Raw genomic sequence first — 22,658 nt, 5'->3', positions numbered from 1 at the left:
CTTCGGAAAGCCCAGCAGACTCCTGACCCTAGAGCCAGGCACACTGCAACTGCCAAGGCACCCAAGTGTCACATTCCCTGTTAAAAGAGATCCTTTCCAGACAAACCAGCACCTTGCAGGGCAGGTCAGCTGAGCACAGGCTCACTGGCCGGCATTCCCACTGTAACACTTGGCACATCACTCAAAAGTGAGCAAATTTCCCCTGAGCAACACTTTTACTCACCACCACCCCGCTGACTCTGCAATGACAGCACCTTCCCACTTCATTCTTTCCCCCCTAAAGCACAGGCTGGAATTCCAGAAGAGGACCCGGCAGAGAGCGCGTCCCTCCGTGGCACTCCGAAATCTTGGCGAGGCTTTTCACTTGACCCAAACAAATCCCTAACGTCAACAGTCTCATGATTTAAGCAACGCATTTGTTGTCATGGCAAGACCGATTCTTGCCGGAAGCTCGAGAAAACAATGGACCTAAACTGATTAGAGAAGGGCTTGGTTTTCCCACCTCAAAAATGAAAGTGAGAGCAAGAAGACGCTTGCACACGGGGAGCACTGTTCTTGAAGAGCACAGGCATCCTCACACGGCTGGAAAAGCCCTCAGCAGCTAAAACACCCTCTTAAAACCCAAGCTGCTGCCACCGACCAACAGCGAAGCACCCTCTTTGGTGCTGCCGGCCCCGACACAGCCACACCATTCCTGGATAAGAGCAGATTTTCCCCCAAGTGTGGTTTGCATTCACGCTTCCCCCACCACCACCACCACCATTAAAACCTCCAGTTTGGGGGGCAGGAAGAGAAGAGCCAGTTTGCCAGGGGATGCTGCGGGACGGGAACAAAACCTCACCCCACTTTCCTGCTGATCCCTGCAGTATTTCCCTCCTGACTTGGGGCCTAGTGGCAGCAGCGAAGCAAAGACCTTTAAGAAACACTCGCCGCCGCCGCCGGCCTCTCTTTGTAGCAGGGGCCGTTCTGCGGTGGGGTTCTTGCCGCGGGACCCTTCCCTCCCTTCCCTTCCCCACCACGCGTGTGAAGCCGCTCTCAAGCACAACGCTCTGCCCGCGCCTCATCCGCACCGGCCGAGGAGGACAAAACAAAAATGGCCATAAAAGAAAGGAATCCCAGGAAAACCGGCCCCCGGCTGGGAGAACCCGCCTGGAAAACAACAGAGCCAAAGCACTTACCTGAGAGCACCGCAGGTACGACTGAGGAGGGGTGTGTAAGTTTACCCTTGGGGGTCACCGCTGCTCGGAAGGGGGGGGGGGGGGTGGAAGGGGGTTGAGGGACCTTCTGCTTCCCCAGGGGAAGGGGGTGAACCCCCAAAGCAGCCCATGAGCAAAGGGGGGGGGTGAGACACCCCCTTTCCCGCACCACCCCAGCAGGTGCAGCCCCCCCTCTGCAATGGGGGGGGGGGGGCACAAACACACACAAAACACACACAAAAAGGAGCGGGGGGCCCCAACCGCCACCCCCCGCGGGACGCCCCCTCCCCACACACACACACACCCCGGGGCTGAGGGGGCCCCCGCGGCCCCGAGCCCCCCACCCCGGGCCCCGCTCGCTGTGGGGAAGGGGCTGTCGCCCCCCGCCTCCCTCTCCCCCCTGGGCAAAGGATACTGCTGGGGCGGCTGGGGCGGCAAGGCCCTGATGTTGGGGTGAGGCGCCGGCGCCGCCGCCGGGTGAGGGGGAGCCGGGGGGGGAGGCGGCCCCGCCGCCGCCGCTGCTGCCGCCGCCGCCCCGCTCCCGGGGCCGGTCCCCGCCGCCGCCGCCGCGCCGGGTTTCAAAGCCGCCTTCTGCGGTAAACTCATCGCCAAGCGGAGCCACCACCCCCCGGCGGGGAGCGGGGCCGGGGCCGGGGGGGAGCCGGGGAGCGGGCCGGGGGCCGGTACGGCGGCCGGGGCAGCGCGGCGGGCCGGCACCGGCGCCGGTCTCCGTGACAACGCGCCTCCCGGAGGGCTCGGCGCGGGGAGGGGACGGGAGAGGGGCCGGCGGGGAGGGGAGGGGGGGAGGCGGCTCAGGCCGCGCTGCTCATGAGCCGCCGGCGGCGGGGGGTCTCGGTCCCCCTCCCCGGGGGCAGCGGAGCCCTTCGCGGTGGCGGCTCTCGGGCGATGCCGGCGGATTTTCCTCACTGAAGTAGCGGAGCATCAAACATGGCGCTGCGGCCGCCTCCAGCAGTCCGGCAGGACGGACGCTCGGGCGCCTTCGGGCCGCTCCGGAGCCGCTCGGCCCACCGGCGCTCGGCAACCTTCGGTTCTTTCCGGAACCGCTCGCTGGCGAGCGGCGTTCGGGAAACCTCGGCTTCTTCCGGAGACCTTCGCGGGCGCACGCGTTCTACCGCTCCGCCTTCTCCCCTCCCTCCCCTCTCGGCCCGGCACCTCCCGTGACCCCAGCGCTCGGGAAATATCGGCTCTTTCCGGAGACAGGGGGCGTGAGGGATTTCGGGAAACTTCGGACCGACTCGGATGAGGAATTCCCGCCCAGCCGGGAGGCGCTCGGGGCTCTTCGGAACCTTTCGGCAGCGGCGAGGCCGCTGCTTCGGGCGCTTTCGGCTTGGCCCGGAGAGACTTCGGCAACGCTCGGCTCTGAGGGAGCGGCCTCCAGGCGAGGCGGCTCGGAGGTGTGAGCGGCCACTGCACGGCGGGCCCGGGACCCTAAACTGCCCAGAAACCTCTTCCCCGGCCCCATTGCCAGCCCTGCGGCCCCCGGCCACATGCCAGGCCCCCGGGTCGGCTGGCAGGGACAGCACCGTAGCCTCCCACAAGGGCCCTGTCCGCTGTGAGGGAGCCACCTTGGCAATGGACATGGCGCAGGGAGGCCCCTCAGGGCCTGCGCTGTGGTGACAGGCACCCCACCGCCACCATCTCCAGCCCTTCACACCGCTCACAACCACCGCCGGGTTGAGCTCGGCCGAGGCGAAGGCGGTTTGTACCATCTCGGGGAGATAAAAGGGACCTCAGAGCGGATTCGAGCAGCAGCCGCATTGTCCTGACTTGTCCTGCCCCGCCGCTGGCTCTGCAGCGCTCATTCCAGCCGCCTGGCACCTCCCGGCCTTCCTGCAGCGCCGCACGTCCCAGGGAGACGCTCCCAGCGCGGGCAGGTATCGGCACCTCGGTCACCAGCCAGGGCCCGGCTCCTGCGTGTTCTGGGCAGCTGCAGGTTTAGGAGGAAGGTAATAACTTTAAAGTGATGGCAAATAAACGCTTAGAAGGGAAAAGCTTCCTTTATTGCAGTAAACAGTTCCCTTGGTGGTGTGTTCAGGCACTTGGCAAGGAACTGGTGCTGCAGGTGAAAGCTGGCGGAAGAAAGATGGGTTTTGTGTAGTGTGCAGGACCCCTACCTGATGAGTCACCTCTACTCACATCTGCCCAACAGCCCCATCTGCAAACAGAAAAGTAATGTTGTGTTTTAAAAGACAAAGGCTGAAAAAAACTGGGGCTATAGAGCCTCGAGAAGAGAAGCTGCATGGAGACTTCAGAGCAGCTTCCAGTGTCTGAAGGGGGCTACAAGGATGCTGCAGGGGGACTCTTCATCAGGGACTGTAGCAATAGGACAAGGGGAGATTGAGATGAGCTCTTAGGCAGAAGCTCTTCCCTGTGAGGGTGCTGAGGCGCTGGCACAGGATGCCCAGAGAAGCTGTGGCTGCCCCATCCCTGGCATTGTTCAAGGCCAGGTTGCACACAGGGGCTTGGAGCAAGCTGCTCTAGTGGAAGGTGTCCCCACCTGTGCAGGGGTTGGGACTGGATGAGCTTTGAGGTCTCTTCAGCCCAAACCAGTCTGGGATCAGAAAGAGGAGAGTCTGGACTCTGTTACTCACTGGAGAAAACCCAGGACCCAGATTAGTAACAGGGTCTTGAATCCATTTTTCCCTTTGCATCAGACTTTGAATTTTTCCAGTGTGGTTTGCGTGGGTCAGGTGTAGGACACGGCACCCACCTGTGCACACACACGAGGGCTGCAGTGTACACCAAAGTTCACCACCCCCCAAGGTGTGATCTCAGGAGAAAAGCACCAGCCTCCAGGAAAAGCAGCTCTGTGACATGAATAGTTTCTTACTTACTAAGGTGCTATCTACAGGGTACAGCAGCACCAAACAAGCACACTGTGTAGTGCCAGAAGCTATTAGTGGAGCCAGTGGCAGAAGGAAGATGACTGATGTGCTTGCTTAACCTGGAGAAGGTTGCTGGGAGACCTTAGAGCAGCTCCCAGTGCCTGAAGGGGCTACAAGAAACCTGGGAGAGGGGCTTTGGACAAGGGCCTGTAGGGACAGGCCGAGGGGAATGGCTTTAACCTGCCAGAGGGGAGACTGAGATGAGCTCTTAGGCAGAAGCTCTTCCCTGTGAGGGTGCTGAGGTGCTGGCACAGGGTGCCCAGAGAAGCTGTGGCTGCCCCATCCCTGGCAGTGTTCAAGGCCAGGTTGGACACAGGGGCTTGGAGCAAGCTGCTCTAGTGGAAGGTGTCCCTGCCCGTGGCAGGGGTTGGAGCTGGGTGAACTTTAAGGTCCCTTCCAACCCAAACCAGTCTGTGGTTCTATGATCCTGTTTAGTTCCCCTTTCTGTGCTCTTTGCTCTGCCCTTGGGTAAGGGAAATGCCTCGGATGAGGTGAGCTCACATCTACGTCAAATGTTGTGTGGAAAATGGGGTGAAATAGAAAGCAGTAAGTTGCTTTTTTTTTTTTGAGGGTAAAAAGCCTTGCTGGGCTGTAAAGAAGTCCTGAATGGGCACTAGTTCCATCTGCAGCCAGGAACAAATATTTAAAGAGGGCTCCAGGTATTTTTTCCCAAGCCAGTTTCCCTCTGCAGCCTGCTTCCCCACCAGGAAAACTGAAGAGAGAAATGGAAAGGACCCCTAAGTGCTCTCCCACTTCCCAAAAGTGGGAGAAGAAAGGAGGAACTTTCATCACGGTAGGGGGGTTGCCCAAGGACTGACAGATCTCCAGCCACCCTGGAGAGCTGCTGCCCTGCAGCACATCTCAACTGGCTGCACCCTGCTGGGAAGATGGATTCCCCCTCCACAGCTCATACAGACTTTGCCATAATAACTTGTGTGGTCTGGGGGTGTCATTGTCCAGCACCATTCCGTGGACCAGCTCCCAGGCATGGCACATCTGGTATACCCCAGAGCAAACTGACATCCATGGCTTCCTCTGTTCCACAGCAATAGCTGCTGTAAACACAGCTGTGCCGAGCCTCCCAGCCCAGGATCTTTAGAGAAATCACCTCTTTTTGCCAATTTAGAAAGGAAAAAGCAGCATTTTCAGCATGGTATCTGCTGAAGCTCCTGAAGCGTGAGCCATGCGATGGAGCCAGGCTCCTGGCTCTGCTCCTCCAGAATCTACATCCTCCCCCAGCCATCTTTTTACCATCTTATTTTTTTCCTGCAAGGAAAAGCAGACACATCTCTGTTCTGTACTACCCCATGTAGGACGATTTGGCCAACAGAACCTGCAGTTTTGGCGAGCCCAAGCAAGTGCCAGCTGGATTCACACCCTTCCTACCGCCTCTGGCTCCTCTCCACTTCGGTTTTCCTCCCATTTTTCCTGCTAACTTTATTAGCACCTGGGAACTGACATGTCACCATGGGCAGCTTGAGTTCACAGCGCTGAACTCTTGTTCCACAGCATCACCGGCCCTTTTACCAGTCCCACCGGTCTCTCCGGTACTTGGGCACAGCACAGATGCTCTCAACCATCCGGCAAAGAGCATAGTAGGAACACCAGAGCTGCTGGTGAACTTGGGGGAAATAAAGGATTGGGGCGTCGCTGAGAAATGGCTGTTTTCCTGCAGGGATTGCGATAAAGAGGAGAGCGTAAAGCACAAAGCTGTGCTCCTGAGATCAAGTAGGAAACACAGCCTCATGGCTGCTCGGCTCTGAGTGAAAACCACTGCAGTGAGCAGGGCCCAAGCTGTGAGATGAGACTCAAACCTGCTCATCACCTCCCATTTGTTGGCCTCTTTCCTTCAGGGAGGTCTGGTTTGGTCAGGGAAGCTTTAGGCCGTGAAATCTGATGATCCCAGTAGATAACGCCAGCCCCGTTGTGATGTGTTGAGGATTAGATCCTGCGTTGAGGGAGCAAACTGGGAAGGAGACCTTATAACAGTCTTCTGATACCTGAAGAGGCCAACAAGAAACCTGGAGAGGGGCTTTGGACAAGGGCCTGTAGGGACAGGCCGAGGGGAATGGCTTTAACCTGCCAGAAAGGAGACTGAGATGAGCTCTTAGGCAGAAGCTCTTCCCTGGGAGGGTGCTGAGGCGCTGGCACAGGGTGCCCAGAGAAGCTGTGGCTGCCCCATCCCTGGCAGTGTTCAAGGGCAGGTTGGACACAGGGGCTTGGAGCAAGCTGCTCTAGTGGAAGGTGTCCCTGCCCGTGGCAGGGGTTGGAACTGGGTGATGTTTACATCCCTTCCAATCACAAGTCTGTGATTCCATGAGAAGAGCAGTACACATGGGTGGGTGCAGCCTCTTGCACCCTCAAAGGCTGCCTTGGCCCCACCAAACCTATGAACAAGCTCCATTTCCAGCTCATTTTGATGGTTCTAGCAAGCTCCACGGCAGCACCTCCCTCTTTGGCCTTCTCCCACCTTTTCCCCCACTGATCCCCTTCCAACACCTTCCAGGCGAAAACCGAAAACAACATCAAACCCCCATTGCCAGCCCTGCTCCGAGCATTCCTCGTTCTTCCTCCTGCCCGGGCTCAGCCCTCGGCAAACGTCTCTGCCCTCGGGGCACGGCTGAGCACGGAGTAAAGCAAATACCACCCAGGATCGGGCAAGCCCACGGCAGGAGCTGGCACGGGAGTGGATGATTCACCTCCTGCCTGCTCCACCTCCACCTCTGCCTCCCGAGAGCCAAACACCCACCGAGGCAAACACCAGCACTCCAAGCCCACCCCAAGCAGCTTTAACCACAGCATCCCCCTGCCACGACACAAGCTGAGGCTCCCTGCATTGGGGTTGTCCCTTCTGTGGTGGCCAAGACACCACCAGCCTGGTGTCTCGTTACAAATACACGCCAGAGAGCCAAAATATTTCGCTTTTGGATGGTTAAACCACCTCTAACAGCATCCTCCATGGGATCCATGGGCTGTGCTCTTCTCCCTGCTTCTTTCCCTACACCTTTCACCGCAGCCCTACTCTCCCTTCTTCATCGCTCTTCACCTTGCACCCACACCGCTCCTCTTTTCCTAGGAATGCGGGAATTTCACCTCATTTTGGGCACCCGGGGCTAGATCCAGGCTGAACCCCCGAGCCGGTAGCGCGGCTGAGCCCTGCAGCCCCGGGGCCAGCAGCGCAGGCAGCGATTCCCTCAGCTCCACCGCCCTCTGCGGGTCTGCAGCACTATTTCCAGCCGGATCCCAGGGAAATCCAATGGCCACGGCCGCGCTCTCAGCTCCGCAGGGAAGCGAGGGCCCCACAGCGAGTCCTGCGAGCAGAGAGTAAGCGCTCTTCTTCCATTTATGACTCAATCTGGGAGAGAAAGCACAGTAAAATAGGATGAGGGAAATGGCACCGTCGTCTTTATGCAACACTCGCGTCCCCAGCTCGCTGCTGGCTCGGTCCTGCCCATCCCAGCAGCAAAACTACTCTGTATCCCCAAAAGCTCATTACCAATGGGGTCAAACCAGGGGGTGCAGCCTAATTCCAGTCCTTGATAATGAGTCAGGGTTAAATAGCAGGTGGGCACCCAGGATTTTCCTTGTTTTATGGCCATCATCTCCCCCAGGCGCTGGGTGAGGCTCAGCACAGGGCTTGCAGTCCAGGTTCTGCCTGGCATTTTTGGGGCAAGCCTGATGAAGCCATGGAGCATCTGCTTGGGAATGAATGTTGGCCTGTGTTACCGAGCTGGCAGCATCCAGCAGCATTGCAGGGCTATAAATAAGGCCCTTTGGAGAGGAACCTGCACAGGGCCCGTGCCGCTGGATCCAAGCACAGCCTGGCCAGCCAAAAATTCACCCAGGAGGAAGGAAAAAGCATCCAGGAAAGACCTCCCTGCTGGAAGATGCGTGGGGCCGTGCCATAGAAGTGGGAAGCAAACAACCACCCTCAGTAAGAGTGAAGGTTTTGGGCACAAAAGCTTCACTTCAGCCTCCAAGAGAAGCAGCAGACAGAAGCTCAGGCTGGGAAAAGCCTCCTGGGCTCGGTTTTGGCAGCATGGGATGGTCCCCGTGGTGTGGACAGGGATTAAAATGCAGAAAAAGGGATGCAAACCTCCTGCTATCAGAAATAAAACAAGTCATGAGCAGCTCCAGCCCAAGTAAAAAGTATTTATTATTTCAATAATGATAAGCCCCACATGTAGGGTGAAAAAATAGTTACAAAAAAATTCCCCCCGTCCTTCCTTTTACATATAAATATTAAAAATCCCTCTACAGCTTTGCAAGAAGGTGCCCCACGAGACAACACGCAGCACCTGAGCTACTGTCAGTGGTTTCCTCTTAAAACTGCAAAAAGAACATTACAAATAACCCTTACAAAAGCCCCTTGCCCCCATCCCAGTGCCAAACCGGCCATGGAAGGACGGAGGTTTGGGGCCAAGGGGTGATTTTGGGGTTTGCAGTTTCCCAGTATAGAGGCTGGGCACAGCAGAGCACAAAGGAGCAGCAGGAACCACCTGCACTTGTCTGGGGAAGCTTTTGGGGCAGGAACTCACGGCTGAGCTCACTTCAGAGGGGACAGGAGGGCGCTCCGGGTGCTTCACCCACAGTCACCACCTCGGTGACACCTTTGGCACGCCAGCTTGTCCCTCTGAAATGAAAGCTAATCCCAGGAGCTGCAGCAGAGCCTCTGCCCTGCAGCATCCTCCAGCCCTGTCCCCAGTGTCCCCATCAGCATCGTTCAAGGACAGTCCCTCCCAGAGAAACCAAGATCCAGGGCTGGGTAGTTGCATCCACAGCCCCATCCAGCTTCACCAGCAGAGAGCCTGTCCCCAGTCACTGTCACCACAGGGTGCTGCACCTCCAGCTGCACTGAGTAAAAAAGAATTAATAAATATACTCATCTTTTACTTAAAAAAGAAAACAAACAAACAAACAAAAACAACAAAAAAAGGCTTTTAAATGCATTTTCCCTGAAATTTTCCAGTGTATTCCACAAGGCATGAAAAAAATAGAGATATTTGCCCCTCCCCCAAAAAATATATCTTAAAATATTTTCCATCCTCATGTGCGCATCTTTGGAGAGAGGAAGGTCCATCGGGTGCATTCAGACACACAGCCAAACCTGCCGGCGCCATGGGATCCCTTTATCACCTCCGGAAATGAGGAATTTGCTGGGATGCTGGGTCAGGCTGGAGCACTATACAGGGTAGTGCCCATGGACACGTGCCTGGACACATGGCCCAGTCATGGTGGGGAAGAAGAGACCCTCAAGTGGAAGTCATTCCACAATCGAGCGAGGGGATGAAGGAGTTTCACAGTGAATGAAGCTCGGATGATCCCGGGAATGTGGGCGCTGCTCCGGCTGAGAGCTGGGCAGTTCCTTGCATGGAGAAGTGGTTTGTGCCTCTCAAAAGGACCTGGGAAATTCAGCCATCAGATGAAGCAGCCGGTTCCCTCCAGGCACTCGCCCATCACCAGACTTCACATTTCTTGGAGGGATTCATGGGGGAGCCAAGGGGGCAGCTGAAATGCTCTGCAAATTCCTGGGAGTTGGAGACGGTGCCGATGACCCGGAATCGCGAGGGGCTGTGGGGGTCAGTGATGAGCCCCTCGTGTGAGCTCTCCGGCGTGCGAACCGAGCACCACACCTGCAAATGAGGGCAAGAGGCACCAGTGCCAGTGTCTGCATCCATAGGGCCCTGCTTGGTGCCAGACTGGACCTCCCCGATTCCATGACGGACACCAGGAAGATGGAGCTCCAGCTTTGTCTCACCCTAATCTGGCTCAGCATCTCGGGTTTTGCCATCACATCCTCCCATCATGATCTGGACAAGCTTCCATTCCCCACAGACCTATGTGTCCACCCCTCCTGCCCACCACCAAGTGACCTACCTGTGCGAAGCCAACGAAGAAGAGCTGGTTGTTGGTGAGGCCAAGCGTTGGGAGGGTTTCCTCATCCCCATTCTTTTTCAGCCAGTTTTGATATGCCTGGAGGACAGCAGGCTCAGAGGACATCACCAATCCCACCACACCATGCCCCACACACCTCCTCAGCCCCACAGCCCTACCCTGTAGGCAGCCTTTAGGCCCCCGTTGTCAGCGATGTTCTCCCCAAGGGTTTGCTTGCCGTTGACAGCCTCTCCATTGATGGTGTAGTTGCCATACTGCTCCACCATGCATGCTGTCTGACGCTTGAAGGCCTCCACTGAGGAGTTCTTCCACCAGGGACGCAGGTTGCCATCCTTGTCGTATTCCCGGCCTGCCAAAACCACAACAGATCCTTCATCACCTCACTGGCCACCCCTCCTGCAGCCCATCTGCCTGGCCCTGGCCGTACCTTGATCATCAAAGGCATGTGTCAACTCATGGCCCACCACCACACCGATCCCACCGAAATTCAGCGACCTGCAAGGAGGCGATGCTGAGGTTTAGAGAGCAGCTGCTGCTTCCCACAGCCTTGAAATTGAGCCTCAAATGTTGGAACCAGAGGATATTTGGGAATCCTGCCCTCCCTGGTTTCCATAGGCTCTTACTTGGGAGATGCACGTGTGTAAAAAGGGGCCTGGAGGATGCCAGCAGGGAAGACAATCTCATTCTTGGTGGGAGAGTAGTACGCATTGACCGTTGGTGGTGTCATGCTCCACCTGTAGAGACACAGACAACGTGGCTGCATAAACCCATCACTGATGTTTGCTCCAACACCATCCACTTACCGTAATTCAAAGCCATCAGCCCAAACTTAACTCCCCCAAACCAACACGGGCTGATGGACACCAAATCCTAGTGCTATTCCCTGCTGGGCACAACAGGGAAGCGGAGCAGAGGACTTACTGGTCCCGGTTCGGTGGTTTTCGGAGCTGGTCAGCGGTGACCCTGGCTGAGAAGTTGTAAAACTGCATGACGTTCTCAAAGTAGAGGTCAGATACAGCCTCGTACTGCAAGAGAGCAGGGCATGAGTAGTGTGTGGTGACCACCCAGCCCCGCTCCTCCCTCCATGGTCATGTCTGAGCCTTCAGAGCCAGCTGAGTTACAGCCGCTCTTGTTTCTCCTCCTCTCCCACATCTGGAGTCTCAAGAGGACAGTGAATCACCATTACGGAAACCAGCTCCTCCTCTTCCCAGGCAGGGATCCCGAGAGCCCCAGCCACCCCAGGGCTGGGGCACAGCTCTCCAGGAAGCCCCCCCGAGAAGGGCCAAGGGCATCAGTGAGACCCTTCAGGATGAAACCTAGGCCTGCAGTGATGGGCACATCCTGCAGGTTCTAGTGGAGTGGGGAACAGGAGACCCAAGGGGCATATCCGACCAACTCACATCATTAAAGACTTTATCCAGCTCCTTGGGGTCCATGATGAACTTGGGGTAGCCAATCATGTTGTAGATGGCATCTGCCTGGTGGGGTGACAAGGACCAAAGTGCTTTTGGTGCCAGGGGTGGAAGGACAGACTCGCCCAGCTCCACCATCCTCCATCACCACCCTCTTCTGCAACTGCTGCCCACGCCTCACCTTCTCTTTGGCTGATTTCCTTGTCTCTTCATCCATCCACTGCAGGGTCTCCAGACTCTCCTCGAAGGCTGTTTTAATCTCTGCAATCATTTCCTCTGCCTGGACAAAACAAGGCAGCAGTGTTGGTCCAGAGCTGGCCTCCCACCTCAGAGAGGTCAAGGACCCTTCGCACCGGTGGGGAGGAAGAGGCTGGGAGGCCGAGATGGAATGTGGACCAATGAAACCCCAGCAAATGCAGATGTACAGTGAACAAATTAAGGTGGACAGAGAAACAGCATCTGCCCCAGTGGTTCCACCATCGTGGTGGCTTTCCTGGCACTGGGACCCACATGGGGGACGTACCACTTGCTTGCTGTCCTCGGCAAAGGTGGCCTTGACGAACATGGCCCCCAGGGCGAAGCCCAGGTTGTTGTCCGTGTCACTGATGCAGAACTTCCAGCGCGGGAGGCAGGTCTGCATGGGACAGAGGTGGGCATCAGTGGTGGCACAGCCAAAGCCCCTCACCTTCCCACCCCCTTGCCCTGCCAAGAGGTGAGGTCCACATGCCTGTGCTGGAGCTGCCCCACACCTCTATCTTTTGAATACAACATGACAAGGGCTTGGTTTACAAAGCTGTCACCATTTTAATGGTGATGTGGGAGCACTGGGGGCTCCACACTCACCTTCTTCGTCCCATACATCACTTCCATGAATTTTTCCTCAGCATCCTGGAAGCGCTGGTCGAGGAAGGGGCTGGTTTTCCGCACCAGGTTCCAGATCATGTAGTTGTTGAGGAGACTGCAGCAAGAGGTGGTGAGTGAGCACTGGGATGTTCCTGCCCACCCTGCGCGCTCTCCATGCGGGCTGGGGGCTCTCACCATTTATCTGTGGCCAGGATGAGGTCAGAGACCTGCTCCAGGTACTCCTTGGCATAGACCACGACAGGCTCAGACTCATTGAGCTCCACAGGGTAGAACACCGTGCTGAGGAAGGGCATCCAGTCCACTGCTGGTGCCAGCTCCTGCAAAAGCCATGGCACTGCTATGGACCCAAAACCCATCAAAGCAGGGTGGCAACTGCTTCCTGAGCTGGAGGCGGTTGCATCAGCCCCAATTAGAGGGATTCAGCTGAATTTGAAGAGGCCAGTTCCCATAGCAGCAGCAGCCTCAAAAGGTCAGAGAGGAGTAAACAATTTCCTTCCACAAAGGAAAAGAAAGTGGGGCAGGTGTCAGAGATGTTGACACAACCCATTAGGGCCCCTCTGGGGATGTGGGGAGGTGACCGGGCTGGTGTCCATAGGCAGCAGTGCCACAGAAGGATGGCCACCAGCCGCAGGGGTGGTCCGGAGGCTGTAGGAACAGGTCAGGGTGGGATTCCCCCAAGGAGGACATGGGCCAAGCCATTGCATAAGAGCTTCCCAGGCTGTGTCAGGCTTCCTCAGAGGAGCTGCGTCACCTGCCCCCATCCCCTCCACTTCCCAAACCACGGTGGAGCAGGGATGCTCACCAACTCCACCCCTACCTTTAGGTCTCCAGCTGTCATTTTATGGTAGATGACCTCTTCATCGCGGTGCTTCTCCTGCGGGATGGTGATGTTGGCCAACGCTGTCTCAAAGTCCAAGATCTGCTGCATCTGCTGCCGAGTTGACTCCTCATCAGTGCCTCCCAGGAACATCCCCAGCTGCACCATGTAGTTCAGGTACCCAGCAAGCACCTACACCGTAAGACAGGGGGGGATCAGCATGGTGGGTGCCACTCACCCATGGCACCTCCCCTCAAATACACTTTTCCTCCAACAACCTTACCTTCTCATTCTCTGTCTTGTTGAGGTAGTAATCCCGTGATGGCAGGCCCAACCCAGACTGATCCACCTGGATCACGTTGCTGTTGGAGTTTTTGGAGTCGGCGCTGACGTAGACGGAGAAGAAGGGTGAGGTGCGGTAATGCGCCGTCACCTCCCGCAGCGTCGCGTTGAAGTTGTCACCGGCCCATGGACCTGTGATGTTCCAGCCACCCAGCTGGGGAGAGACAGCAAAAGGATTTTGGGTAAGGAAAAACCACTTGGAATTGCTCCGATATCCACCTAATACCTGTCCTGGGGGAAAACATCTCTCAATGGGGCTCAAAAGCCCAGGAGTGGCACGAGCTGTCTATAAATCTATGCCTGTAGATATTAGGCAGGATCTTAAGAAGAAGCTCTTCCCTGTGAGGGTGCTGAGGCGCTGGCACAGGGTGCCCAGAGAAGCTGTGGCTGCCCCATCCCTGGCAGTGTTCAAGGCCAGGTTGGACACAGGGGCTTGGAGCAAGCTGCTCTAGTGGAAGGTGTCCCCTGCCCGTGGCAGGGGTTGGAACTGGATGAGCTTTAAGGTCCCTTCCAACCCCAACCAGTCTGGGATTCTATGATAAATCCCTGCCTCTCTCTGCCTGCCTCCTCTGGGGGATGCTCTTCCCTCGGAAGCACCCAGAATGGGGTCTGGAGTGTGCTGGGACTGCCCACAAATGAGCTTTTCCCCCCCTTGTGCAGAGGGGAGACAGCTTTTCCCCAAGGAAGGGTCTGAACCTTTTCGATGAGCTCCATGAGCGGGCTGGCGCGCAGCTCCTCAATCTTGCTCTCGTTCATGCAGGCTTGGTAGTAACGCTGTGCCTTGCGCTCCGCCTCGCTCGACACATTGGCCGTGGTGTTTTCTGCAGGAGGTACCCGGGGGGGAGCTCACAGGAGGTCCCCAGGGATGGGCATCCAGCCCCCCCATGGGCACAGAGCCCCCACTTTCCCACCAGAGAAATATTCAGCCCCATTTGGGCAAAACCAAACTGAGGTTTGCCCTGGCGGTCCCCTCTGTGCCTCCAAAAGCTTCCCATGGCCCCCAGCCCCTTCCTGGCCTCCTGCCCACATCTCCTTTCCCACCCGCAGCGACTGCTCTGGCTCCTTGGAGCAGGAAGATAAAGAAAGGGAAAACAAAAAAGCACTTTTCCAGCAGCTCTGATGTTCCCACCATCTCCCAGCCCCCCTGCGCTGCCCTTGCCCCTGTTCCAGTGCTCCCCAGCCTGATATTATTTATTCCTGCAGGCAGGAACAATAAAGCCATTTTTCTCCTCCTCCTCCAAACCCAACCTTTTATCCCCCCCCCCCCCCCCAAATTTCTGCCTCCCCAGAGGTTTGGTTTTTATTATCTGATGTTCCTCATGACACAGCTTGCACCTTTGGCTTCCCAGCTGTGTGGGTTTATTAACTAAAGGTCCCTCAGCTCCAAGGAATTCAAGGAAATGCCGAGCGCGACCACTTGGCTGGAGGCCTGGTCCCTTCTCCCAGTAAAACCAGCACCAGATTTCTGCAGGAAGAGCTAGGATGAAGCCGTTCCCGCACTCCCCCCCCCCCTTCTCCCAAAAGACAACACTCTTCCCAAACCTTCTCTTTCCAGATAACCAGCCCCAGCATGGTGGAAAGTGCTGATAAGGAGCCAGTTGTTTGCTCAAAGCTTGAACAAACCGTCCCCGCCGGTCGCCTGGATAAGCCACCCTGCTTTGGTGCTCGCACGCAGAGGCTGAGCCTGGGATCCTCCCTCTGCTGAGGGAGCTTCGGTCCCAAAAACTGGCCAGATTGGCAGCCAGCCCCCCCCCAAAAGCCACTCACAAGGCTGGAAGATGGAGCAGGGAGAACAAAAAACCATATCCTTGGGGTGATATTGGGATGTTACATCCTCTGGAAGCAGTCTGGGGTGCAAATCCTGAATTTCAGAGCTCCTGGGAACACCACCACAGGTTTGCAGAACCAGGGCCAGAACCCTTCCCATACTCGGCACCAAAGAGCTGCAACATCATGATCACAAATCCCAGGGGCAGCCAGGAGAGCAAACACAGCCAGGATCTGCTTCCCAATGTCCTTGCAGCACATGCGTCACTGGTTTGACACTGGGATTTAAGTCCAACCTGACATCCCCACGGGCATGTTTTTGGCATCCCCAGACCTAATGGGGCTCCTTAACACCGCAGGTCCCACCGCTCCCATGTACTCACCCAGCAGATGCTTCATGACGGCCTGGTTGTGCTCCCAGAGGTTGTTGAAGGTGCCCCAGCGCGAGTGGCCATCGGGGAGGGGGTTGGCCTTGATCCAGCCCCCACAGGCGTAGCTGAAGAAGTCCTCGCAGGGATTCACGGCCTGGTCCAGCGAGCTGAGGATGGAGCTGGTGACGGAGATGCAAGCTTCCGACAGGCACACGGCCGGCGTCCCTGCGGGTGGGAATGATGGTTCAGCTCCTCCATCGTGGTATGATGGCCTTCACCAGTGAGCATCATGCCCCATGATGAAGGCCAGGTTGGATGGGGCTTGGAGCAACCTGCTCTAGTGGAAGGTGTCCCTGACCGTGGCAGGGGGTTGGAACTGGATGAGTTTTAAGGTGCCTTCCAATCCAAACCAGTCTGGGATTCTATAGAAGATGTGGGCAAACATCCCATCTGGTGCCCAATCATCCTGCCCTGTACCGTAACATTCCACTCCAGGACGATACAGACCAGCATCCTGTCCCATGCTAGGCATCCTGCCTGCTCATCCCATTCCATGGCAAGGGATGCAGGTAAGAACCCCATTCTCTCCCTACGCATTCTGCCCAGTGCCCAAACATCCCACCCTGGGATGAAGGATTCAGGCAAGCACCCCATCCTGTGCTCAAGCATCACACTCCACGATAAAGGATGCAGGGGAGCATCCCATCCTACACCCGAGCATCCCATCCCAGGGAACCCCCCCCCAGCATCCCACCCTGCTCAAGGGGGTAGGATCCCTGCACGGTGCGAGGACTTACGGGCTCTGTACTGGAAGATGAGACCCAGCAGACACGCCACCAGCACGGCCCCCAGCACCCCCACCAGCACCACGAGCTGCTTCTCGGCGCGCGTCCGCTCAGCCCAGCACCCTGGGGCGCTCCTCGAGCCGCGGAAGTTCACCTGGGGGAAGAGCAACGTCCTTTCCCCACCGCTGGAAAACCCCACCGACACATCCCACATTCTGCTTCCTACAGCCCACGGCACGAGCTTGGCTCCTGGCGAAGGATCCGGCGCGGTTCGGCCTGGGAAAGGCGGCAGCTGCCTTCCAGAAACTGGCCAGGAAGGGCGGCACAATGGCAGGAAAGGGAGCGGGGTGAGCGTTTCGGGAGGCTCACCTGCTACCCTGTGCCACCCCGAACCCCTCCTTGAGCACGGCCGTAACCCCCCGGGCGTCCCTGTCCCTGCTGCCGGCCCTGGGACAGGGTGGGGGCTGCGGCGGCGGCGGGAAATGCCTTAACAGGATACTCCCACTCGGCCGAAAAACATCCCCAGGAAACATCCCGATGCGCCGGCGAGCGGAGACGGCCCCGTTGGGAAAGTACAAACACAGCAGAGCGCTGGTTTGGGGACAGAAAGCACCATTCCAGGCACAGAACGATGGGGCTGGCAGTGGGGCCAGCACCAAGAGCATCGCTCCAGTGCCAGAGCTGGCACGCTGGCTGCAGTGGGGTTTTTTTCTTGCCACCCTCAGCCCTTTTTAAGCTGCTTTTCTGCTACCTGGGGAGGAATTAACCTAATCCCTTTTGGATGGGGACAAAGCTCCCACTGCCACCATAATTGCTCAGCCTGGACATGCTGGGGAGGGGGTTGGATGGCAGAAAAACTGGGTGCTGGGGCACTGCGAACATTACCCACAGGCTCTGGGTGCCAGCGGGAGCCAACATGGCTCTGCCCAGACCGGACTTTGCCCCACAGAAAGGCTGGTCCCAGGCGGAAAACCCTTCAGCAACCCCCTTTGCTGCTTACCAGGACCTAAAATCCTCCCTTTTAACCCTAAAAACACACATAGAGCCCTACCTGGAAGCCGTTGGGGTACCCATCACCATCACCAGTGGAGTCCAGGGGGTCTTCATCGTCCAACGTCGCCCGCTTGTAGGTCGACATCTGCACAGGGGATTGACAAACAGAGGTGTTCGGTGGCTCGGGGTTGAGGAAGAGGAGGAAGAAGGAGAGTAAGGAAGGAATATGCACCCTCTAAAGCCGCCTTCTCCTTGAGGGAGCTAAATCCCGACCGGCTCCGGGGTAGTGAAGCACTCAACAAACGCTGGAGGAAGGTTATGGAAAGCAATGAGGGCTGGAGCCAAAGACTGAGCAAAGCCCGAACCCGCCTCACGTTCCCCCGGGGCCGGGTTGTGCAACCTCCCGTTCAGCCTGGAATAAAGCCGGTTCCTCCTCCACCAGCCCCGCAGCAGGGTGAGGGACCCCAGGGCCAGGGAGCCCCAGGACCTGGGAAGGGCTGGGAATGGAGGAAAATGGCTTTTCACCCCAAAACTACCATCTCGCTCGTGCTCCACACCCTGTGAATGGTGCGCACCCCGAAACACCCCATTAGGTCCCTATGAGAACCCAGAGGCGACAGCACCTTGAATTGAGGCTGCCGACGGGCTCCCTCCCTGCTCCTTGTCCCCAGGGCATTATCTTGTGCTGGTGCCTGGCTCTTATCTCATCTCCAAGCAGAAAAACAAGGGGAAACCTCAGGGGTTGGCAGCCGGCCCTTATCATGCTGCTGTTTCCTTCCCCCCTGGCACAGCCCTGTCACCCAGCCAGGGAAAACAACCCTCTGCCTGCCACCGAGGGCGGGAAGCACCCTAAAACCCACCCCAACCCCTGCTACTGATGGGCCGAGTGGCACTGGTCACGTCCCTTCACCCCCAGTGCAGTGCCTGGTTGGGGTTTGCACCCATCTGGATGTCCCCATCCTGCTGCCATCGTCCCCAAAGGGACACTGAGGTGATCTGAACCCAGCACTGCATGCCTCAGCATGCAATGAAAGCCCCAGTCCTCAGCCCTGTTTCCATTACCGGCCTTCCCAAACCTCCTCTCATGCAGTTAACACCGAATCCCATCCTAACCCCTGGATCCCAAATCACAGCCTGGGGTTTCAGCAGGCACAAAACCCACCTGGCGAAGGGAAAGGGTTAAAAGAAAAAAGCAGTTTCTCTCCTTGCTTGACCAAAAAGCTCTGTTTCCAGCCCCAAAATCCCCCCCTGGTGCCCTGGAACCAGGAGACGAAAACCCTTTCACTGCAAGATGCTATCGCTGCTGAACCCGGGGCTTCAATGATGTATTTTTTCCATGCCCTTTCACTTTTTCCCCTTATTTTCACACTTTGCACATGGCTGGAACTGCTCTGGACACAAATCCCTGCTCATTTGGGGGGGGGGGGGAGGGGGGGGTGTCCAGGAAGCCCCCCCCTCAGCTCCAACAGCACCAAACTCCTGGAGTCCCAGCTTTCTGGCCAAAGCTTTCACTCTGTTTCCTGAGGAAATTAAGTTTTTCCAGCGATCCCCCCCCCCCCATGAGCCTGCAAAGAGCAGGGAAAAGGGAAAGATGGAGAAAAAAACCCATGTTTTTCCTTTCACTAGGGATGTGCCGGTTCAACCCTATATTAGACATCAGAGAATCCAAGCTAAGCTTGAACACCCCCGGGGGGGGGGGGGGGGCACCGGGATCAACCCCCAGCATCCTTAATATGGGGGAAATTGGGTCTGGGAGGTATTTTTAGCACCCATACCCCCCCCCCCCCCCCAACACACACATCATTGGGGACATCGGAGCAATGCGGCACCCATGGGTGCTCCCCAGCTTGTAACACGGGAGCACCCTTTTTTGGGTCAAAACAGGGTGCGTTTTGGTTCCCCCCCTCCAGCTTTATTTGCTTAAATCCCAGTAAAGGTTATAAATAAAGCTTTAAGGGGGTTGGGGGCATTCCAAGGTGCGGGGGGGGGGGGGCACCCACACTTTAACCCCCATCCAAGGGATTTTCATTCACTTTGTAAGTTATAAAAGTCCTCACGGGGCCTGAAACCCCTCGTTTTTCCCCCAAACCACCCCTTGGCCTCCTAAACAATGAGCCCCACGTGCTCCGAGCCCGCAGGGCCCCAGCACTGTTACCGGGGGCGGGGGGGGGAGCACTCACCGTGCGGCTCCCCCCCCCCTCGCTCCCCGCACCGGAGCCCCTCACCCGGCACCGGGGCGCCCCGAGCCGCCTGCGCTCGGCTGCGTTCGGCTGCGCTCGGCTCCCGCTCGGGCGCCATTTCGGAGCGGCCACCTCGGCTCCGGCCGCGATGGCGCTTCCACGCCTGCCCCGGCGCCCCGAGCCCCCCCAGTCACCCCCGTACCCCCAAAGCTCCCCCCCCCCCCAGCCGAGCAGCACCCATCCCGGACCTCTTCCCCCCCCCCCCTCCCAGCACCCATGGGTGCCAACGCCACGGCCTGAAGTGGGCACCCATTGAGTCTCAGGCTTCTAATTAGGATGCCCAGGGGGTTATTAGCAACACCTGGTGTTAATTAGGGGGGATGGTGTTAATTGGGGGGGCGGGCACCCAGTTTGGATGGGGGGGGGGGAGGTCCTGATTGTGGGTAAGGAAAAAAAGCTTAAAAAGGGTGGAAAAGGGTTAAAGTTTGCAAAATAAATATAAGGGGGGGGGGGGGGGGAAGAGCTCAATCTGGGGTTGTTTGCAAACACCCCCCCCCTTTGCAGCCCCCCCCAAAAGTGGGTGCTGCTGGAGCGGGCACCCCTTTCTATGCAGGGGGAACCCCTGTGGTTTGGGTCAAGGGCTGGATGCTGGGGGGGTGGCTTGAAGGGGGTACCCCCCTTGGGGTCCCCATTCAGGGAACCCACAAAGGAAACCAGGCTGGGGAGGGAGGCTCTTGGTGGGCACCCAGGGGTGCGATGGGGGTGCAGGGGGGAGTCTTTGGGGTGCAGTGAGGGTCTCTGGGGGTGCTATGGAAGATCCTATGGGGGTGCTTCGGGGTGCAATGGGTGACCCTTTTGGGGTCCCTCAGAGTGGAATGGGGGTCTTTTGGGGTGCAATGAGAGATCCCATGCGTTGCATGGGGGGTCCCATGGGGATCATCTGCGTGAACTGCGGGGATCCCATGGGAGTCCCTCGGGGTGCAATAGGGGTCCCCATGGGTGCGCATGTCCTTCCCTTAGTGGGGTGCATGGGGGTCCCTTGGCGTGGAACGCAGCATCCCATGGGGGACGCATCCCCCCCAGCTCCCCAGCCCCGATGAGTCCCGGGGGGGGGGGGTCCCCCGCTCACTCACCATGGTGACACCCCGCTCCCTCCGTCCCGGCCCCCGCTGGGGCGAGCCCGAGCCCGGCGCCGCTCGTTACGCTGCGGCCTACGAGAGGGTGACGGCGGGTGACGAGCGAGGATGTACCTGGGGTGGGAAAACCAATGGGGCCGGGAGGGACGGGCTTCCCCGCGCGCCTCCGTTAACTCTTTCGGGGGGCCCCAGACCCCATTTTAGGGGTGCCCATGGGCTCTCCCCCGTCCCCGTCCCTTCGGGCTGCTGGAAGCATCGCCCCGATGAAGCAGCGCCGCTTGTGCAAAGGGATGCGGGGCGTGCAAGGGGGCAACGCTGCGGGCGCCGTGCGAGCGTTTAGCGCGAGCATCCGGTTGTGCAAGCACACGAGTGTGCAAATGTGCTCCTCGGGCTGCAGCTTCCCCCCCTCCCACCCCGTGTTTAACAGCCCCTCAAAGGGGCTCGGGGTCCGAGCCCGATGCGTTTGCACACGCAGCAAGGAGCTCCGCAGGTTGTGTCTCTCCCAACGAGGCTTTTAATGAGCACACAGACACCCCCACAGCCCATTGCGATGTGGGGGGGGGGGGGACCGGGGATGGGGGGCACACACACACACACGCACAGTGCCACCGCCTCGCCCCATCGCTGGGCTGAGCACCGACACACTCATCTCACCCATGGGGCCGCGAATCGCTTCGCTGGGCTGGGCAGGGAAAGCACTTGGAAGGGGGGGGGCAAAGGGTCGGGGAGAGGGGTTGCTTGAGGGATGATGGGGGGGGGGGTGTTCTGCAGGGACCTTCGCCCATCCCCGTGGCGTCGGGGCGGCGCTGGCACCCCCCCGAAAAGCTTTCTCGGAGCGGGTTTGTGTGCCGAGACCGCCACCTCCTGGGGACCCGCTCCCGGCTCCAGGGCACACGGAGCCCCGCAGACACCCCCCGGCATGGGGAAACTGAGGCAGGGGAGGGCGAGCCCCCTCCAGCAGTGCCTGGTTTGTTGTAGGACCTACAGTAAAGCCGTGCCCGGCCTCAGCCTGCGGTGGGAAACTGAGGCAGGGGGACCCCCCCCCCCCCCCCATCATCCCTCCTTCCCAAACCACGCTCGCGTCGCTGTCCCGTTTTGGGTGAAAATAGTGCCAAATCCGGCAAAACACCCCCCCCACGTGTGCACCCCCTGCGTGGATGGGGGGGATGCTCAGCACCCACAGCCAGGCTTGGGGGCACCCCAGTCCTCCCAGTATAACCCGGCAGAGGGCACCAGTACTCCCAGTTTGTTGCCTGCCCCCCCCCCCCGCCCCGCTCCCCGTGCTGGCTGCAGGGGGAGGGAGGAGGAAGGGGAGGAGGAGGAGGAGGCGAAGGCCGGTGCGGGGGATTTAAGGGCTCGCTGCGCCCCCGGCCCGGCTCCTCCCGCCGCCCCGCAGGAACGTGGTGCCGGCACCCGAGTTTGTGCGGGTACGTGGGGGGGATCCCCCCCCCGGGGAGGGGGGACCCTGTGGGGCTGGGGGATCGGGCCGGGGGGTGCGATGGGGACATGGATATGGGATGGGGACACGGGGGTGCAACAGGGAGAGGGGGGGTGCAGTGGGGACACGGGGGAGCAATGGGAACATGAGCAGGGGATGGGGACATGGGGGTGCAACAGAGACACGAGGGTGCAATGGGGACATGGATATGGGATGAGGACATGGGGGTGCAACGGGGACATAGGGGTGCAACAGGAACATGAGGGTGCAATGGGGACATGGGGGTGCAACAGGGACATAGGTGTGCAACAGGGAGATGAGTGGACACAGGGGCATGGGGCTGGGATGGGGACATGGATATGGGAATGGGGACATGGGGGTGCAACAGGGCGATTGGGGGTGCAATGGGGACATAGGGGTGCAAGAGGGACATGAGTGTGCACAGGGACATGGGGGTGGGATGGGCACATAGACGTGGGAATGGGGCCATGGAGGTGCAACAGGGAGATGGGGGGTGCGATGGGGACATGGGGGAGCAATGGGGCATGGACATGGA

At 58.6% G+C, this 22,658-nt stretch overlaps 2 protein-coding genes across 16 annotated transcripts in view; both read right to left on the bottom strand.

Annotated features, from left to right (window-relative positions):
* Positions 1-2,004, bottom strand: part of EIF4G3 (eukaryotic translation initiation factor 4 gamma 3) — a 151,215-nt gene extending 149,211 nt beyond the window's left edge. For 11 of the 13 annotated variants that reach the window (XM_061466566.1, XM_061466567.1, XM_061466570.1 and 8 more), the window contains exon 1: positions 1,612-1,776. The gene's annotated coding sequence lies outside the window, so the exon portion shown is untranslated. Of the gene's footprint in view, positions 1-1,611 lie in introns of all 13 variants that reach the window. The other 2 variants (XR_009745775.1, XM_061466576.1) reach the window with 2 other exon arrangements.
* A 6,236-nt stretch (positions 2,005-8,240) lies between these two features.
* On the bottom strand, positions 8,241-20,818 carry ECE1 (endothelin converting enzyme 1). Of its 3 annotated transcripts, none has more exons than XM_061466583.1 (18): positions 20,662-20,818; positions 17,407-17,493; positions 16,368-16,509; positions 15,583-15,795; positions 14,129-14,253; positions 13,374-13,586; positions 13,091-13,282; positions 12,448-12,590; positions 12,253-12,367; positions 11,933-12,043; positions 11,591-11,689; positions 11,398-11,475; positions 10,919-11,022; positions 10,621-10,731; positions 10,425-10,492; positions 10,156-10,346; positions 9,980-10,075; positions 8,241-9,735 (listed from the first exon to the last, which is right to left on the bottom strand). In XM_061466583.1, exons 1-18 carry the CDS (start codon positions 20,662-20,664, stop codon positions 9,559-9,561), a joined length of 2,268 nt encoding a protein of 755 aa, XP_061322567.1. In that variant the 5' UTR covers positions 20,665-20,818; the 3' UTR covers positions 8,241-9,558. The 3 variants fall into 3 exon arrangements, with proteins under 3 accessions (XP_061322567.1, XP_061322569.1, XP_061322568.1); XM_061466585.1 differs by lacking the exon at positions 20,662-20,818 and adding an exon at positions 17,972-18,201; XM_061466584.1 differs by lacking the exon at positions 20,662-20,818 and adding an exon at positions 17,581-17,932.
* Positions 20,819-22,658: the final 1,840 nt, after the last annotated feature.

This window comes from Pezoporus flaviventris, unplaced genomic scaffold (assembly GCF_033815535.1).
Source record: "Pezoporus flaviventris isolate CSIRO_AGI_PZ_B2104156 unplaced genomic scaffold, CSIRO_AGI_Pfla_v1 ptg000042l, whole genome shotgun sequence".
Taxonomy (NCBI): domain Eukaryota; kingdom Metazoa; phylum Chordata; class Aves; order Psittaciformes; family Psittacidae; genus Pezoporus; species Pezoporus flaviventris.
The sequence above is the reverse complement of the archived record's forward strand: the minus strand, read 5'-3'. Positions and strand labels throughout refer to the sequence as shown.